This window comes from Musca domestica, unplaced genomic scaffold (genome assembly GCF_030504385.1).
Source record: "Musca domestica strain aabys unplaced genomic scaffold, Musca_domestica.polishedcontigs.V.1.1 39, whole genome shotgun sequence".
Lineage (NCBI taxonomy): Eukaryota > Metazoa > Arthropoda > Insecta > Diptera > Muscidae > Musca > Musca domestica.
Genome location: NW_026712326.1, coordinates 2,479,213 through 2,495,021, shown reverse-complemented (window position 1 = coordinate 2,495,021; position 15,809 = coordinate 2,479,213). Strand labels below are relative to the sequence as shown.

Below are 15,809 nucleotides of genomic sequence, written 5' to 3'. Positions count from 1 at the left end.
TAAGGGTCAACATTTTGAGTATCCATGGAGCCCAAATAACGTCCGAATTCATTGAGACTTGGTTCATCTCAATATTTCCATCAACACAATATCTGTTATCTGTATTAAAGAGATCGCGCCATTTCTTCTGGTACCTCCCCCACATAGGTTTCAAGATTTTGAAAAACAAAACGCTCAAAGAAAGCGAAATAAGCATCCAAATCCATCCATCCATCTTCTCAAATTCCCAAAATACAAACACTTCTGCTAACACAAGATCTGTTGTGAAGATGATATACATCTGCCAAACTCCGTATCACACCCATAAGAGGTCACAATTTCCAATACTTATATTTGTCATACCTTGCGAAACAAGTCAGCGAGCTATGTCTAAGTATTTCTCTTAACCAGAAATCTGATATGTATATGTACTTTATCGAAATTTATGATTCCGCATAAAATTTGATGTAAATGTTAGATTTCCATCAAATTTTCCACATGCCAATATTTTTACATGTATTAGATGAAGTATGAAAATGGAATACTTCGGTCCGCTATATCTGTTACTTCTCGCATATTTCCACATTCTCCAAAGTTGCACATATTTCATATAGTATAGAGTATAGGAAGTAGTCTCTATATAGTCTAAATCTGGCACGTTGTCAAATTTTTATCAGTCTTAGGACAGATACGAATTGATCAGTATTGTCCAACTGATTGGGAACCTGGCCCGTATTTTTTAATTTTAATTTGGTTTCTTTGGGACACCCTTTACAAGCCACCCAATGCATGTAAAGAACAGAGGGAGAGTAATTATAAATACGAGTGAGAGAAATTATAAATACGAGTGCGAGTGAACGATTTATCACGTCACAATGAGAACTATAAAGCTAAGATTAATCATCTAAATCATTGGTGTACACGAGCATCTACTGGTGTCGGCGTAGAAAAAAAGAGATTATGTTAGAGAACACTAAAAATACTATTTTTTTTATATATATAAAGATTCCACGATTATACAAAAAAAATTATAAATTTTGTTTTTACACTTTGAGAAATTGGACTGGCGAGAGTGCCCTTATTCTTGAATAGCTCTGATCTTAGTTATCTATTTTCTATTTTGAATGTTACGCTCTTTCTAATCCGAAACTTTTTCCTTTTTCTTCTTCTCTTTTCAGTGTAAAAATTTGTGTATAAAAAATATAATTCTTTAGTTATTATTACAAATTCAAAAATATAAAAATAATAAAAAGCGATCGAAGACGACAACCAATCAATCTCTCATTCATCAAGTCATTTTTTTGCAAACCAACAAAAAGTGAAAACAATTGATCATCTGTTCAAAGCCACACAGCCAGTCACAGCTCTAATCTCAACGCCGTCAACGGAAACAAAGTTTTGAGTATCAGCTGATAACAACAATCAATCTTGCGGCAAGAGAGCCTAAATTTGGCGCCCAAACAAAAGTCAATTTTTTTGGTCAAAAAAAATTTGTCGTTGTAATTAGCCATTATTGTCCGTTAGCAGCCATTGTTCTCTCGTCCTCGTCGTCATCGCTGTCGTTGTAATCTTCGAACGTCGTCAATGTCATTAATTTTTTAAATATCATCATCATCAGCATCATTTGCATTGTGTAATTTATTTCTGTGTATAAAACCAAACAACAACAACAAAACGAAATTTTTAACAACAACAAAAAAATAATTACAATAATTTTTAAGTGTAAATTACAACAACAACAACTTTGTTTATACATAAAAACCAACAACGATCCAACATCAAAATCGGTGGAAAACATAGCGTCGTGTTAGTCGCGTCAAATCTCAGTGTGTCTGTGTTTTTAAAATCGTCGCCGTAACATTAACGCGTGTCGCCGGCATTGTAATCAATAAACTCAACAACAACTTGGCTTTGGAGAGCGAAAGAGAGGGAGAGAGTGAGAGCGCCTAACAACAAAGCCAGTGTCGTTTCTGTAAATTTTTGTGTAAAGTTCAATAAGTTTTGTCAGTTTTTAAGTAACTCTCTGAACTTTCCACGCTCATTGCGAACGCAGTGTGTGGGCTTGTACAAAGAAATCAGATCGTATCGGTCATTTAAGAACAACAACAACAACACTGTGTATTATAGATAGGAATATCAAAGAAAAACAACAACAACAAAAAGTCTGATTGTCTCCAAAAAAAAAAAAAAAAAAAAATAATTAAAAGCTAAGATTTTTTGAAGAAGAACAGCAGTCCCATCTTTTTCACTCGCTCGCTCGCCATCAACACTCACTTCGAAAAGCGTCCCATAAATCACAACCAACGAAAATCGGCAACAACCACAATTTTTTCATCCTCCCCAACGTTAAAAGAAAACGGCCTCAAAATAGAGCTGCTATCGACTCCGTCTATTTCCTTTGCCCCCATTGAGCCCACGGTGCCATCATCTGCCCACTATAACACACCGCCCTCCTACTACCAGCACCACCACCAGCCGGCGTCATCCTCAACATCAGTGACGGCGGCAGCAGCAGCAGCATCAGCAGCCTCAGCAGTGGCGGTATCATCTTCATCTACAGCCGTTACAGGTTCCGGAGCAGCGGTGGCAACAGCAGCAGCAGCTACGACGGCGTCAGCCAACAACAGCAGCAATCTGCAGCACCAACAGCGGCATTCTTTTCAAAATTTTCTTCTAACTTCGTCATCGCCTTTAACATCTTCATCGTCGCCGTTGTCGAATAATCATCAGCAACAGCAGCAGCAACAACAACAACAACAGTTGCCACCCCATCCCCAGCAACAACAGCAACTGCATTCGCAAAACTACATACAGCACCAGCAGGAGCAACAACATCATTATCAGCAACAGTATTTGCAGCATCAACACCAACAGCAGCAACAGCACCAACAACAACTAACACACATGAAGTTATTGGGCAGCAATGATGATAGAAGCATGCGCGGCATCGATCAAACCATACCGCGCAACAATGACGATGTTGCCGCTGCCGCAGCTGTAGGCTATGTTTTTCCCCGTCCCTCGCCGGGTGGCATGGCCCCAGGCATGGGCTCGGCCACGGGCAATGTCCACGATGCCGCCGCAGCCGAATATGCTGCACAATTTGCCCAGAAACAGGCTCGCTGGGCCTGTGGCGATGAACACACCATTGATGTAAGTAGAGATTTTTCCACAAAATGTAAATTTTAATAGGTCTTCGGAAATTGGTCCATAAAATTCGGCCTCATAAATAGTCTTAATTTCCAGCAGATCTCCGAAAAACTCGCTCGAATGCCAGTAAATAGTGAATCTTGCTTGAAATCGAGTGGAGATACTCCTGGGAGTAGAATAAAGAGAGAACTCGAGCAGGCTTTGTTCGGTTTAGAAAGGGAGCGAAATTCGCTTAAAAACGAGCAAATTCTGCTCTTGCAGGATCACAAAAATCGGACGCATAAATAGTCTTCATTTCCAGCAGACCTCCGAAAAACTCACTTCAGTTCGAGTAATGAATGAAACTCGATCGAAATCGATTGGGAGTTCCCTTGGGAATAGAATAAATAATACGAGAAAATTTCCTCTTTTCGGTTTCGCTCGAAAAGAGTGGAGCAGGCTTTGCTCGTTTTAGAGAGGGATCACAATTTCCTTCGAAATCGAGCAGATTCTACTCTTGCAGGTCCATAAAATTCGGCAGCATAAATAGTCTTAATTTCCAGCAGATCTCCGAAAAAATCACTCGAATTCGAGCAGAAAATTGAAACTCGCTCGAAGTAGTCAAATCGGAGCACTCATGGGTGTAGAATAAAGAGAAAACTCTTCTGTTCGGTTCCGCTCGAATATGACCGAGCAGGCCTTGCTCGTTTTAGGGTGGGAGCAAAATTCGTTCGAAACCGAGCAGATTCTACTCTTGCAGGTCCATAAAATTCTTCAGCATAAATAGTCTTCATTTCCAGCAGACCTCCGACAAAAATTCACTCGCATTCGAGTAAAGAGTGAAACTTGCTCGAAATCGAGTGGAAGCACTCCTGGAAATAGAATAAGGGAGACCAGACTCGCTCGAATAAGGATGAGTAGGCTTTGCTCGTTCTAGAGGGGCGGCAAAATTCGGAGATGCCACTCTTGCCGGTCCATAAAATTCGGCAGCATAAATAGTCTTTATATCCAGCCAATCTCCGAAAAATTTACTCGAATTTGAGGAAAGAGTGAAACTCGCGCGAAGTCTTCGAATTGCAGCACTTCTGGGAGTAGAATAAACAAATAGTGGCACTCTCTTTACTCGGTTTCGCTCGAATATGACCGAGCAGGCCTTGCACATTTTAGGGTGGGAGCAAAATTCGTTCGAAAGCGAGCAGATTCTACTCTTGCCGGTCCATAAAATTCGTGAGCATAAATAGTCTTTATATCCAGCCAATCTCCGAAAAATTTACTCGAATTCGAGGAAACAGTGAAACTCGCTCGAAGTCGAGTGGGAGCACTCCTGGGAGTAGCATAACTAAAAAGCAGCTAACTCTTTTTCGAGTTTCTATCGAATAAGGCCGAGCAGGATTTGATCGTTTTAGACAGCCATCAGAATTTCCTTCGTAAACAAGCAGATTTTACTCTTTAAAATTCGGCAGCATAAATAGTCTTAATTTCCATCAGACCTCCGAAAAACTCACTCGACTTCGTGTAAAGAGTGAAACTAGCTCGAAACTAGTGGCAGTACTCGGGGAACGAGCATACTCTTTTTTCGGTTTCGCTCGAATAAGAGCGAGTAGGATTTGTTCGTTTTAGAGAGGGAGCAAAATTCGTTCGAAAATTAATCAGAAGATTTTACCTTCCCTTCCTTTTTGTCATTCCGCCTCGAAATATACATTTTAGACCCCACAAAGTGTATATATTCTTGATCAGCATAAAATTCTATGTCGATTCAGCGATGTTCGTCTATAGAAATCACTCTAGCTTTCGAACGAAATGAAGTAGGTTGATAAAATTTTACTCAGATGTATATTATGTCTGCAGGACTTTTGGTATTGAAAATGGGGGACCATGTAGGTTCACGTTTTGGTATGGCCCCCCATATAATGGTACCTCCCGATATTCGGTATTTTGATGATTTAAGCGACATTATTGAACGGAATTGTTTCAAATTTGATATTTGAAGTTCGTAACGGATACTACATCTTATTACAGAAAATTGTCGGTGTAGGTCCAAGCCTTCGTATAGTTCCCATATAACTGCACCTCCCGGTATTCGGTATTTTGATGATTTTACAGACTTTATTCACTGGAATTGTTTCAAATTTGATATTTGAAATTCGTAACGGATACTACAGCCTATGACGGAAAATTGTCTGTGCAGGTCCACGTCTTCGTATATCCCCCATATAACAGTACCTCCCGATATTCGGTATTTTGGTGATTTTAGCGACATTATTCACCGGAATTGTTTCAAATTTGGTATTTGAAGGTCGTAATGGATACTACAGCCTAAGACAGAAAATTATCTGTGAAAATCCAAGTCTTCGAATAGCCCCTATATAACGTTACCCCCCGATATTCGGTATTTTGATGATTTTAGCGACATTACTCACCTGAATTGTTTCATATTTGGTATTTGAAGTTCGTAACGGATACTACATCCTATGACGGAAAATTGTCTGTGCAGGTCCACGTCTTCGTATATCCCCCATATAACAGTACCTCCCGATATTCGGTATTTTAACGATTTTAGCGACATTATTCACCGAAATTGTCTTAAATTTGGTATTTGAAGATCGTAATGGATACTCAGCATTTGGCAGAAAATTGTCTGTGCAGGTCCACGTTCTGGTATACGTTACGTTATTTACGTTATTCGCCGATTTTTTTGCAAGTTTCGCATTTGAATATTGTAATTTCAAAAGTTGCCTGTGCAGGTCCACGTCGTTGTATAGACCCTAATATAACGGATACATTCGGTATTTTATAGCGGATATTATTTTTTTTATTGGAGAATTGCCAAATTTTTTCCAAATTGTGGAGGGTATTTAAAGTTCGGCCCGGCCCAACACACAGCTTTTTTACGATGGCAGAGACATCGTGGGTGATAGAGATGCTGGTAGGTACATAACCTGCCAGATCACCATCGGTGCGGACCAATGAATTTCCCTCCTCACGTCCAGTTCTTCATCAGAGACAGAGAGAGAGACAATTCGTTACAAAAGTAGATGCAACACTCTCTTGACGGAGCCTCAGCGTTTTGGTTTTCCACTATGTCATGAGAAGTTGCTACAAACCAGCGAAAATCACTCCGGTTTGTAGCAACTTCTCTCAGTTCGGCAATGTTATCGAAATATCCTCCATGACTATTCGGCGAAAGAGAGCCAGTCACTTTACTCGGAACCAATAGTCCATTGTGTTCATCCTTGAAAATGGAAGAAGAAGTACAGAGAAGAAGGAGAAGATGTATGTAGTCGTAACAGGAAATATTCTGCAAACAGTCTGTGTGGCCTATGCCATAGCCTTTTGAGATTGCTGGAGAAAATAGACCAGGGTCGCAGCTACTCGGTAGTACGACTTAGTAGGTGGGTTGTAGCACAAAGTCTGGATCCGAAAGTCGAAACAACTGCAGAGAATGCACTCAATTGATGCCACCTCTTCATCATCCTCACATAGTCCGCAGATCATAATTTCATCCTCTCCCAGTCAATGGCTAGACATATATCATGTGCGATAGAGGCTAGTAAGCCTTTTTACCTCAGATTTTCTGAAGAGAGAATGTAGGGAGAGACAGAGAGAGAGTCAAATTTTTGCAACCTTATCCCCATAGGACCTTCTGAGTGTGTCAATGTAACATCAGTTAGATTGAGAACCTCCCTCTCCTAGCTATTTCATTATCCACTTCATTTTCCAAGATATTAAAGTGTCCTGGTATACAACAAAACTTAATAATCGTCTCGCTATCCTCTGAGGTAGATCTACACTTGCTAACTATGTTGGATTTGATTGAGAATCTCTTTATTGTCCTAAGGACAGGTCGCCCGACTATCTGCACCGATTGAGACTGTCACACCTGCATGACTCTGCGACTGTCCTTTCACCAATTCTACAGCTTTTGGCATTGCAAAGAAGATATCTGAATGGAAGACGTTCCAATTGTCATTTAGTCGGTATGGTTTCCTGACGCTTAGTTCCTCTCAGTAAACTCCAGTCTCCTGTTGCGTCATCCATCCATTGGAGCCACTCTGCATGGATGCCAAGATTGTCGGAAATTTGAGAATTTTGTCCAAAATTGAGAATATTCTTCATGAGCCTAGATATCCTGAAAGCTTCAGTGGCTAATCGAAATATTCTTGTCTAGAAATTTCAACAGAACTAACAAATTAGCTCGGAATTTGGCCAAGCTCACATAGCGAAATTTCTCTTTCCAAAAAATATTCAAATGACAAACTTTCGCTCCTTCCTAAAATCTCAACCGAATCGCAAGCATTTTGGCCTTCATCCCAAGAATTTGGTTATTTCTCATACAGAGATACCTTTTAATTTTAGATATTTTCAAGTATTTATTCGAATCTATTTTTTTCCATTTTTAAACTATTCAAAATCAATACCTTAACAATTAAAGTCGGCTTAGAAAATTGTAAATATTTTTTTATTGAAAAAATAATTTTCCTTTTTTTTAATAATTTTCATTTCCTTTTTTTTTTTCATATTTTTGCAGAATCCCGACAAATGGAAATACAATCCACCCATGAATCCGGCCAGCGCTGCTCCTGGTGCTCCACCCGGTGGTGGTCCCGGCGCAATTGGTCCCATCGGTATGGGCGGCGGCATGGGCAGCATGGGTACAAATGGCGGTCTACATCCCTCCATGGGCGGTCCCAATCAAATGGGCAATTCTGCCGCCGCTGCCGCTGCAGCCGGTATGGCGGCAATGCAACAAGCGGCCGTTGTAAAACATAACCAAATGATGTCTCAAGTCGCCGCCGCTGCGGCGCAACATCACCAACAACAGCAGCAGCAACAGCATCAACAACAGCAGCAGCAACAACAACAACAGCAGCAGCAACAACCACCGCATCCAGCTCATCAACAGCCACCGCATCCCCAGCATCAACAGCACGGTCCACCGCATCCCTCACAAATGCAATCGCATCAATTCAATTCGAACCTCTTGAATCATGCCATGAATAATCCAGCAGCTGCAGCCGCTGCCGCTGCAGCCATAGCAGCGGGTATGCCACACATGCAATTGCCGCCGAATATGCAAGCGGCTGCCACGGGTAATATGTACGATCATCCCGGTGTCCATCCCGGTGTGGGTATGAACGGTGTCGGTGTGCCCAAACCGCCGCCACCCGGCCAACCCGGTCCAGGGGAATTGGTGTATTTGGGCGGTCAGCCACATGCGGCTGCAGCCGCCGCTGCCATGGGCATGATGCCACAAAATCAATATATGAATAATCAAGCTGCCGCAGCAGCTGCCGCTTCAAGGAATGCAGCAGCGGTAAGTCGAATTTATTTTTTGTGTTTTTGTAATCTAAGGAAAAGGCTTGGTATTTTGTGGGATAATTGGAACATTTTTATAAAATGTAAGGGTTTTCGTGGCGTATTATCAACGTAGATAATATTTTCACACTATTTGGATAATGTGGATAATGTTTCCGCGTCATTTGGATAACTTGGATAATGTTTTTTCTGCCTTTGGATAACGCGGATAATATTTTTTTCTGCATTTGGATAATTTCTCTGTTTTTGGATAATGTGGATAATATTTTCTCTGTATTTGGATAATGCGGATAGTGTTTCCACGTTATTTTGATAAGGTGGATAATATTTTCTCTGCCTTTGGATAACGCGGATAATATTTTTTCTGCATTTGGATAACGTGGATAATATTTTCACTGTATTTGGATAATGCGGATAATGTTTCCACGTTATTTTGATAAAGTGGATAATATTTTCTCTGCCTTTGGATAACGCGGATAATATTTTTTCTGCATTTGGATAACGTGGATAATATTTTCACTGTATTTGGATAATGCGGATAATGTTTCCACGTTATTTTGATAAAGTGGATAATATTTTCTCTGCCTTTGGATAAAGTGGACAATACTTTTTCTGTATTTAGATAATGTGGATAATATTTCCTCTGTATTTGGATAAAGTGGATAATGTTTCCGCGTTATTTGGATAACGTGGATAATATTTTCTCTGCATTTGGATAACGTGGACAATATTTTCTCTGCATTTGAATAAAGTGGATAATATTTTCTCTGTATTTGGATAATGTGGATAATGTTTCCATGTTATTTGGATACCGTGGATAATATTTTCTCTGAATATGGATAACAAGGATAATTTTTCCATTTGAAAAACGTGGATAATATTTTCACTGTATTTGGATAATGCGGATAATATTTTTTTCTGTATTTGGATAACGTCGATAATATTTCCTCAGTATTTTGATAACATGGATAATATTTTCTCTGCATTTGGATAAAGAGGATAATATTGTTTCTGTTTTTGGATAAAGTGGATAATATTTCCACGTTATTTAGATAACGTGGATAATATTTTTTCTGTATTTCGATATCGTGGATAAAATTTCCTCAGTATTTGGATAACGCGGATAATATTTTTTCTGTATTTGGATAACGTGGATAATATTTTCTCATCCTTCGGATAAAGTGGATAATACTTTCTCTGTATTTAGATATCGTGGATAATATTTCCTCTGTTTACGGATAAAGCGGATAATGTTTCCACGTTATTTGGATAACGTGGATAATATTTTTTCTGTATTTGGATAACGTGGATAATATTTCCTCAGTATTTGGATAACGTGGATAATATTTTCTCTGCATTTGGATAAAGAGGATAATATTGTTTCTGTGTTTGGATAATGTGGATAATGTTTTCACGTTATTTGGATAACATGTATAATAATTTCTCTGTTTTTGGATAATGTGGATAATATTTTCTCTGCCTTTGGATAACGTGGATAATATTTTCTCTGCCTTTGGACAACGTGGATAATAATTTCTCTGCATTTTGATAAAATGGATAATATTTTCTCGGTATTTGGATAACGTAGATACTATTTTCTCTGCCTTTGGATAACGTAGATAATATTTTCACATGATTTGGATAATGTTTCAACATTATTTGGATAAGGTGGATATTATTTTCCCCGCCGTTGGATAACGTGGATAACATTTCCACATTCATTTGACAACGTGGATAAAATTTCCAAGTTATGTGGATCATGTGGATAATATTTCCATGGTGGAAACTTCCTTGTATTTTCGAAAATAAACTTGAAAAAGTGTTTATTTTTGATCCCACTGTGCTACCTGACACATACACATGTGTCCATATGTATGACCCCCACTGTGTATACCTTCAGACTACAAAGCTGATTCCCCATCACCACAAAGAGACTAGGGTTATTCGAACGAACATGTATCCCATGTGCATGCATGCAACTGAAGATAGTTCCATTTTCTCATTCTTGAAAGTTTTCATTTTCATTCTTTTGCCTGGATGTGAATTCAGGCATTCAGCAGGCCAGCCAGTTTGGCTTTGAAAGGCTGACTGACTGACTGACTCGTCGTGAGATGGTGGCACAAACATTCATCCATCCATGCGAAACACAAAGTTGTACCCCCTCGGGTATGGTCTGCTTCGTCATTCCCTTTGCCTTAACTATTTCACTTTCTGGTCTGGATAAAGAGCTGGCAAAAAAAGTAGATGTAAATGAATGCAAAAGGAATGAAAGCAATTCACAAACAGACAAGAAGAAGAAGAACAACAACAGCAAGGAAAAACACATGGTGGTGGTGTTTTTGTTGTTGTCCATGGCTGTTGACTACCCTTTTTTTAATTCATTCGAAGACACTTATTATGGACACGTGAAGCTGTGACGACAAAAAAAAAGCAGGCAGAAAAAACCTCTAATGAGCCGTCGCAATGTGTTGATATTGCCAGTCATCATCCCATTGACATTGTTTTTGTTACGTTTTTTTCTTTTCGAGAAACAAGTTTAAGATTCGCAAAATATTCTCAACGAATTCAAGTTGTTCTCAGCTGTGGGTCCTGAGGAAGAAATTCTGGTTTTCTGTGAAACAAAATTTCGTTAAAATATTTTCTTAAGAAATTCCTGGGTTTTATGGAACGTTAGAAATTATTTTTACACATTTGAGTTAATGGGGATAAAGTTTCCCATTTATTTGGAAAACGAGGATAATATTTTCGCAATATTTGTATAAACTAGATCATATTTTCTGTGTATTTGGATAACGTGGATAATATTTTCTCTGTATTCGGATAATGTGGATAATATTTTCTCTGTATTTGCATTACGTGGATAATATTTTCTCTGCATTCGGATAATGTGGATAATATTTTCTCTGCATTCGGATAATGTGGATAATATTTTCTTTGCATTTGGATAGCGTGGATAATATTTTCTCTGCATTTGGATAAAGTGGATAATATTTTCTCTGTATTCGGATAATGTGGATAATATTTTCTCTGTATTTGGATAACGTAGATAATATTTTCTCTGTATTTGGATAACGTGGATATATTTCCACGTTATTTGGAAAACTTGGATAATATTATTTCTGCATTTGGATAATGTGGATAATATTTTCTCTGTACTTGGATAACGTGGATAATATTTTCTCTGTATTTGGATTACGTGGATATAATTTTCTCTGTATTCGGATAATGTGGATAATATTTTCTCTGCATTCGGATAATGTGGATAATATTTTCTCTGTATTTGGATTACGTGGATATAATTTTCTCTGTATTCGGATAATGTGGATAATATTTTCTCTGCATTCGGATAATGTGGATAATATTTTCCCTGTATTTGGATAACGTGGATAATATTTTCTCTGTATTTGGATAACGTGGATAATATTTTCTCTGTATTTGGATAATGTGGATAATATTTTCTCTGTATTTGGATAACGTGGATAATATTTTCTCTGTATTTGGATAACGTGGATAATATTTTCTCTGCATTCGGATAATGTCGATAATATTTTCTCTGTATTTGGATAACGTGGATAATATTTTCTCTGTATTTGTATTACGTGGATAATATTTTCCCTGTATTCGGATAATGTGGATAATATTTTCTCTGTATTTGGATAACGTGGAAAATATTTTCTCTGTATTTGGATAACGTGGATAATATTTTTTCTGTATTTGGATAACGTGAAAAAAATTTTCTCTGTATTTGGATAACGTGGATAAAATTTTCTCTGTATTTGGATAACGTGGATAATACTTGCTCTGTATTTGGATCACGTGGATAATATTTTCTCTGTATTTGGATTACGTGGATAATATTTTCTCTGTATTTGGATTACGTGGATAATATTTTCCCTGTATTCGGATAATGTGGATAATATTTTCTCTGTATTTGGATAACGTGGATAATATTTTCTCTGTATTTGGATAACGTTGATAATATTTTCTCTGTATTTGGATAACGTGGATAATATTTTCTCTGTATTTGGATAACGTGGATAATATTTTCTCTGTATTTGGATAACGTGGATTATATTTTCTCTGTATTTGGATTACGTGAATAATATTTTCTCTGTATTCGGATAATGTGGATAATATTTTCTCTGTATTCGGATAATGTCGATAATATTATATTTGTATTTGGATAACGTGGATAATATTTTCTCTGTATTTGGATAACGTGAAAAATTTTTTCTCTGTATTTGGATAACGTGAATAACATTTTCTCTGCATTTTCGTAAATGGATAATATTTTTTCTGTATTTGGGTAACGTGGATAATATTTTCTTTCTCTGTATTTGGATAACGTGGATAATATTTTCTCTGTATTTGGATAAAGTGGATAATATTTTCTCTGTATTTGGATAACGTGGATAATATTATTTCGACATTTGGATAACGTGGATAATATTTTCTCTGCATTCGGATAATGTGGATAATATTTTCTCTGTATTTGGATTACGTGGATAATATTTTCTCTGTATTCGGATAGTGTGGATAATATTTTCTCTGTATTTGGATAACGTGGATAATATTTTCTCTGTATTTGGATAATGTGGATAATATTTTCTCTGTATTTGGATAACGTGGATAATATTTTCTCTGTATTTGGATTACGTGGATAATATTTTCCCTGTATTCGGATAATGTGGATAATATTTTCTCTGTATTTGGATAACGTGGAAAATATTTTCTCTGTATTTGGATAACGTGGATAATATTTTTTCTGTATTTGGATAACGTGAAAAAAATTTTCTCTGTATTTGGATAACGTGGATAAAATTTTCTCTGTATTTGGATAACGTGGATAATACTTGCTCTGTATTTGGATCACGTGGATAATATTTTCTCTGTATTTGGATTACGTGGATAATATTTTCTCTGTATTTGGATTACGTGGATAATATTTTCCCTGTATTCGGATAATGTGGATAATATTTTCTCTGTATTTGGATAACGTGGATAATATTTTCTCTGTATTTGGATAACGTTGATAATATTTTCTCTTTATTTGGATAACGTGGATAATATTTTCTCTGTATTTGGATAACGTGGATAATATTTTCTCTGTATTTGGATAACGTGGATTATATTTTCTCTGTATTTGGATTACGTGAATAATATTTTCTCTGTATTCGGATAATGTGGATAATATTTTCTCTGTATTCGGATAATGTCGATAATATTATATTTGTATTTGGATAACGTGGATAATATTTTCTCTGTATTTGGATAACGTGAAAAATTTTTTCTCTGTATTTGGATAACGTGAATAACATTTTCTCTGCATTTTCGTAAATGGATAATATTTTTTCTGTATTTGGGTAACGTGGATAATATTGTCTTTCTCTGTATTTGGATAACGTGGATAATATTTTCTCTGTATTTGGATAACGTGGATAATATTTTCTCTGTATTTGGATAACGTGGATAATATTTTCTCTGTTTTTGGATAACGTGGATAATATTTTCTCTGTATTTGGATAACGTGGATTATATTTTCTCTGTATTTGGATTACGTGAATAATATTTTCTCTGTATTCGGATAATGTGGATAATATTTTCTCTGTATTCGGATAATGTCGATAATATTATATTTGTATTGAGATAACAAGGATAATATTTTCTCAGTATTTGTACAACGTGGATAATGTTTTCTCTCCATTCGGATAACTTGGATAATATTTTCTCTGTATTTGGGTAACGTGGATAATATTTTCTCTGTATTTGGATAACGTGGATAATATTTTCTTTCTCTGTATTTGGATAACGTGGATAATATTTTCTCTGCATTCGGATAATGTGGATAATATTTTCTCTGTATTCGGATAATGTCGATAATATTATATTTGTATTGAGATAACAAGGATAATATTTTCTCAGTATTTGTACAACGTGGATAATGTTTTCTCTCCATTCGGATAACTTGGATAATATTTTCTCTGTATTTGGGTAACGTGGATAATATTTTCTCTGTATTTGGATAACGTGGATAATATTTTCTCTGTATTTGGATAACGTGGATAATATTTTCTCTGTATTTGGATAACGTGGATAATATTTTCTCTGTATTTGGATAACGTGGATTATATTTTCTCTGTATTTGGATTACGTGAATAATATTTTCTCTGTATTCGGATAATGTGGATAATATTTTCTTTGTATTCGGATAATGTCGATAATATTATATTTGTATTTGGATAACGTGGATAATATTTTCTCTGTATATGGATAACGTGAAAAATTTTTTCTCTGTATTTGGATAACGAGAATAACATTTTCTCTGCATTTTCGTAAATGGATAATATTTTTTCTGTATTTGGGTAACGTGGATAATATTTTCTTTCTCTGTATTTGGATAACGTGGATAATATTTTCTCTGTATTTGGATAAAGTGGATAATATTTTCTCTGTATTTGGATAACGTGGATAATATTATTTCGACATTTGGATAACGTGGATAATATTTTCTCTGCATTCGGATAATGTGGATAATATTTTCTCTGTATTTGGATTACGTGGATAATATTTTCTCTGTATTCGGATAGTGTGGATAATATTTTCTCTGTATTTGGATAACGTGGATAATATTTTCTCTGTATTTGGATAACGTGGATAATATTTTCTCGTCATTTGGATAAACTGGATAACATTTTGACATTATTTTTCAAACGCGGATAATACTTTTTACATTATTGGGATAACGTGGATAATATTTCCTTTGTATCTGGATAACGTGGATAATATATTCTCTGTATTTGGATAACAAGGATAATTTTTCCACGTTATTTGAAAAACGTGAATAATATTTTTTCCTTATTTGGATAGCGTATATAATATTTGGGTAAAATGGACAATATTTTTTCTGTATTTGGATAATGTGGATAATATTTCCACCATATTGTGATAATATTTTCTCTGTATTTCAATGACTTGGAAAATATTTCCTCTGTAGTTGGATAATCTCTGTATGGATAACGTGGATAATATTTGCAATATCATTTTTTAACGCGGGTATTAGGTCTACATTATTCCAATAGCGTGGATAATATTTTTTGATGTTTCCTGTAATTTGTTTACATTCAATTTCCTGAAAAGCATTCCTTAAAAATTCCTTATGATCTCTTTTTTTGTCCTCAAATTAGAACAAAATTCCAAATATCAGAAACACATTCCTTGAATGTGTCTTTGTGTGTCTGCATGGTTATATGAACATGTCTTTGCATAATTGTAATGTGGCTGACACGATTTTTCCACATAACCCATTTATTTTACTCTCATAATCACAGCAATTAAAATGGGACCAGCAAAGCCAAAAAAAGCGAACTCAACTCAATCCGTGTGTG

The 15,809-nt window shown here is 36.3% G+C and overlaps 1 protein-coding gene across 1 annotated transcript in view; it reads left to right on the top strand.

Annotated features, from left to right (window-relative positions):
- Positions 1-2,198: 2,198 nt before the first annotated feature.
- LOC101899607 (maternal protein pumilio) overlaps positions 2,199-15,809 on the top strand; it is a 312,661-nt gene continuing 299,050 nt past the window's right edge. Inside the window, exons 1-2 of the mRNA XM_059126457.1 lie at positions 2,199-3,132; positions 7,637-8,422. Of these exons, the coding sequence (XP_058982440.1) occupies positions 2,884-3,132; positions 7,637-8,422 (1,035 nt within the window). The 5' untranslated portion in view covers positions 2,199-2,883. The remainder of the gene's footprint in view (positions 3,133-7,636; positions 8,423-15,809) is intronic.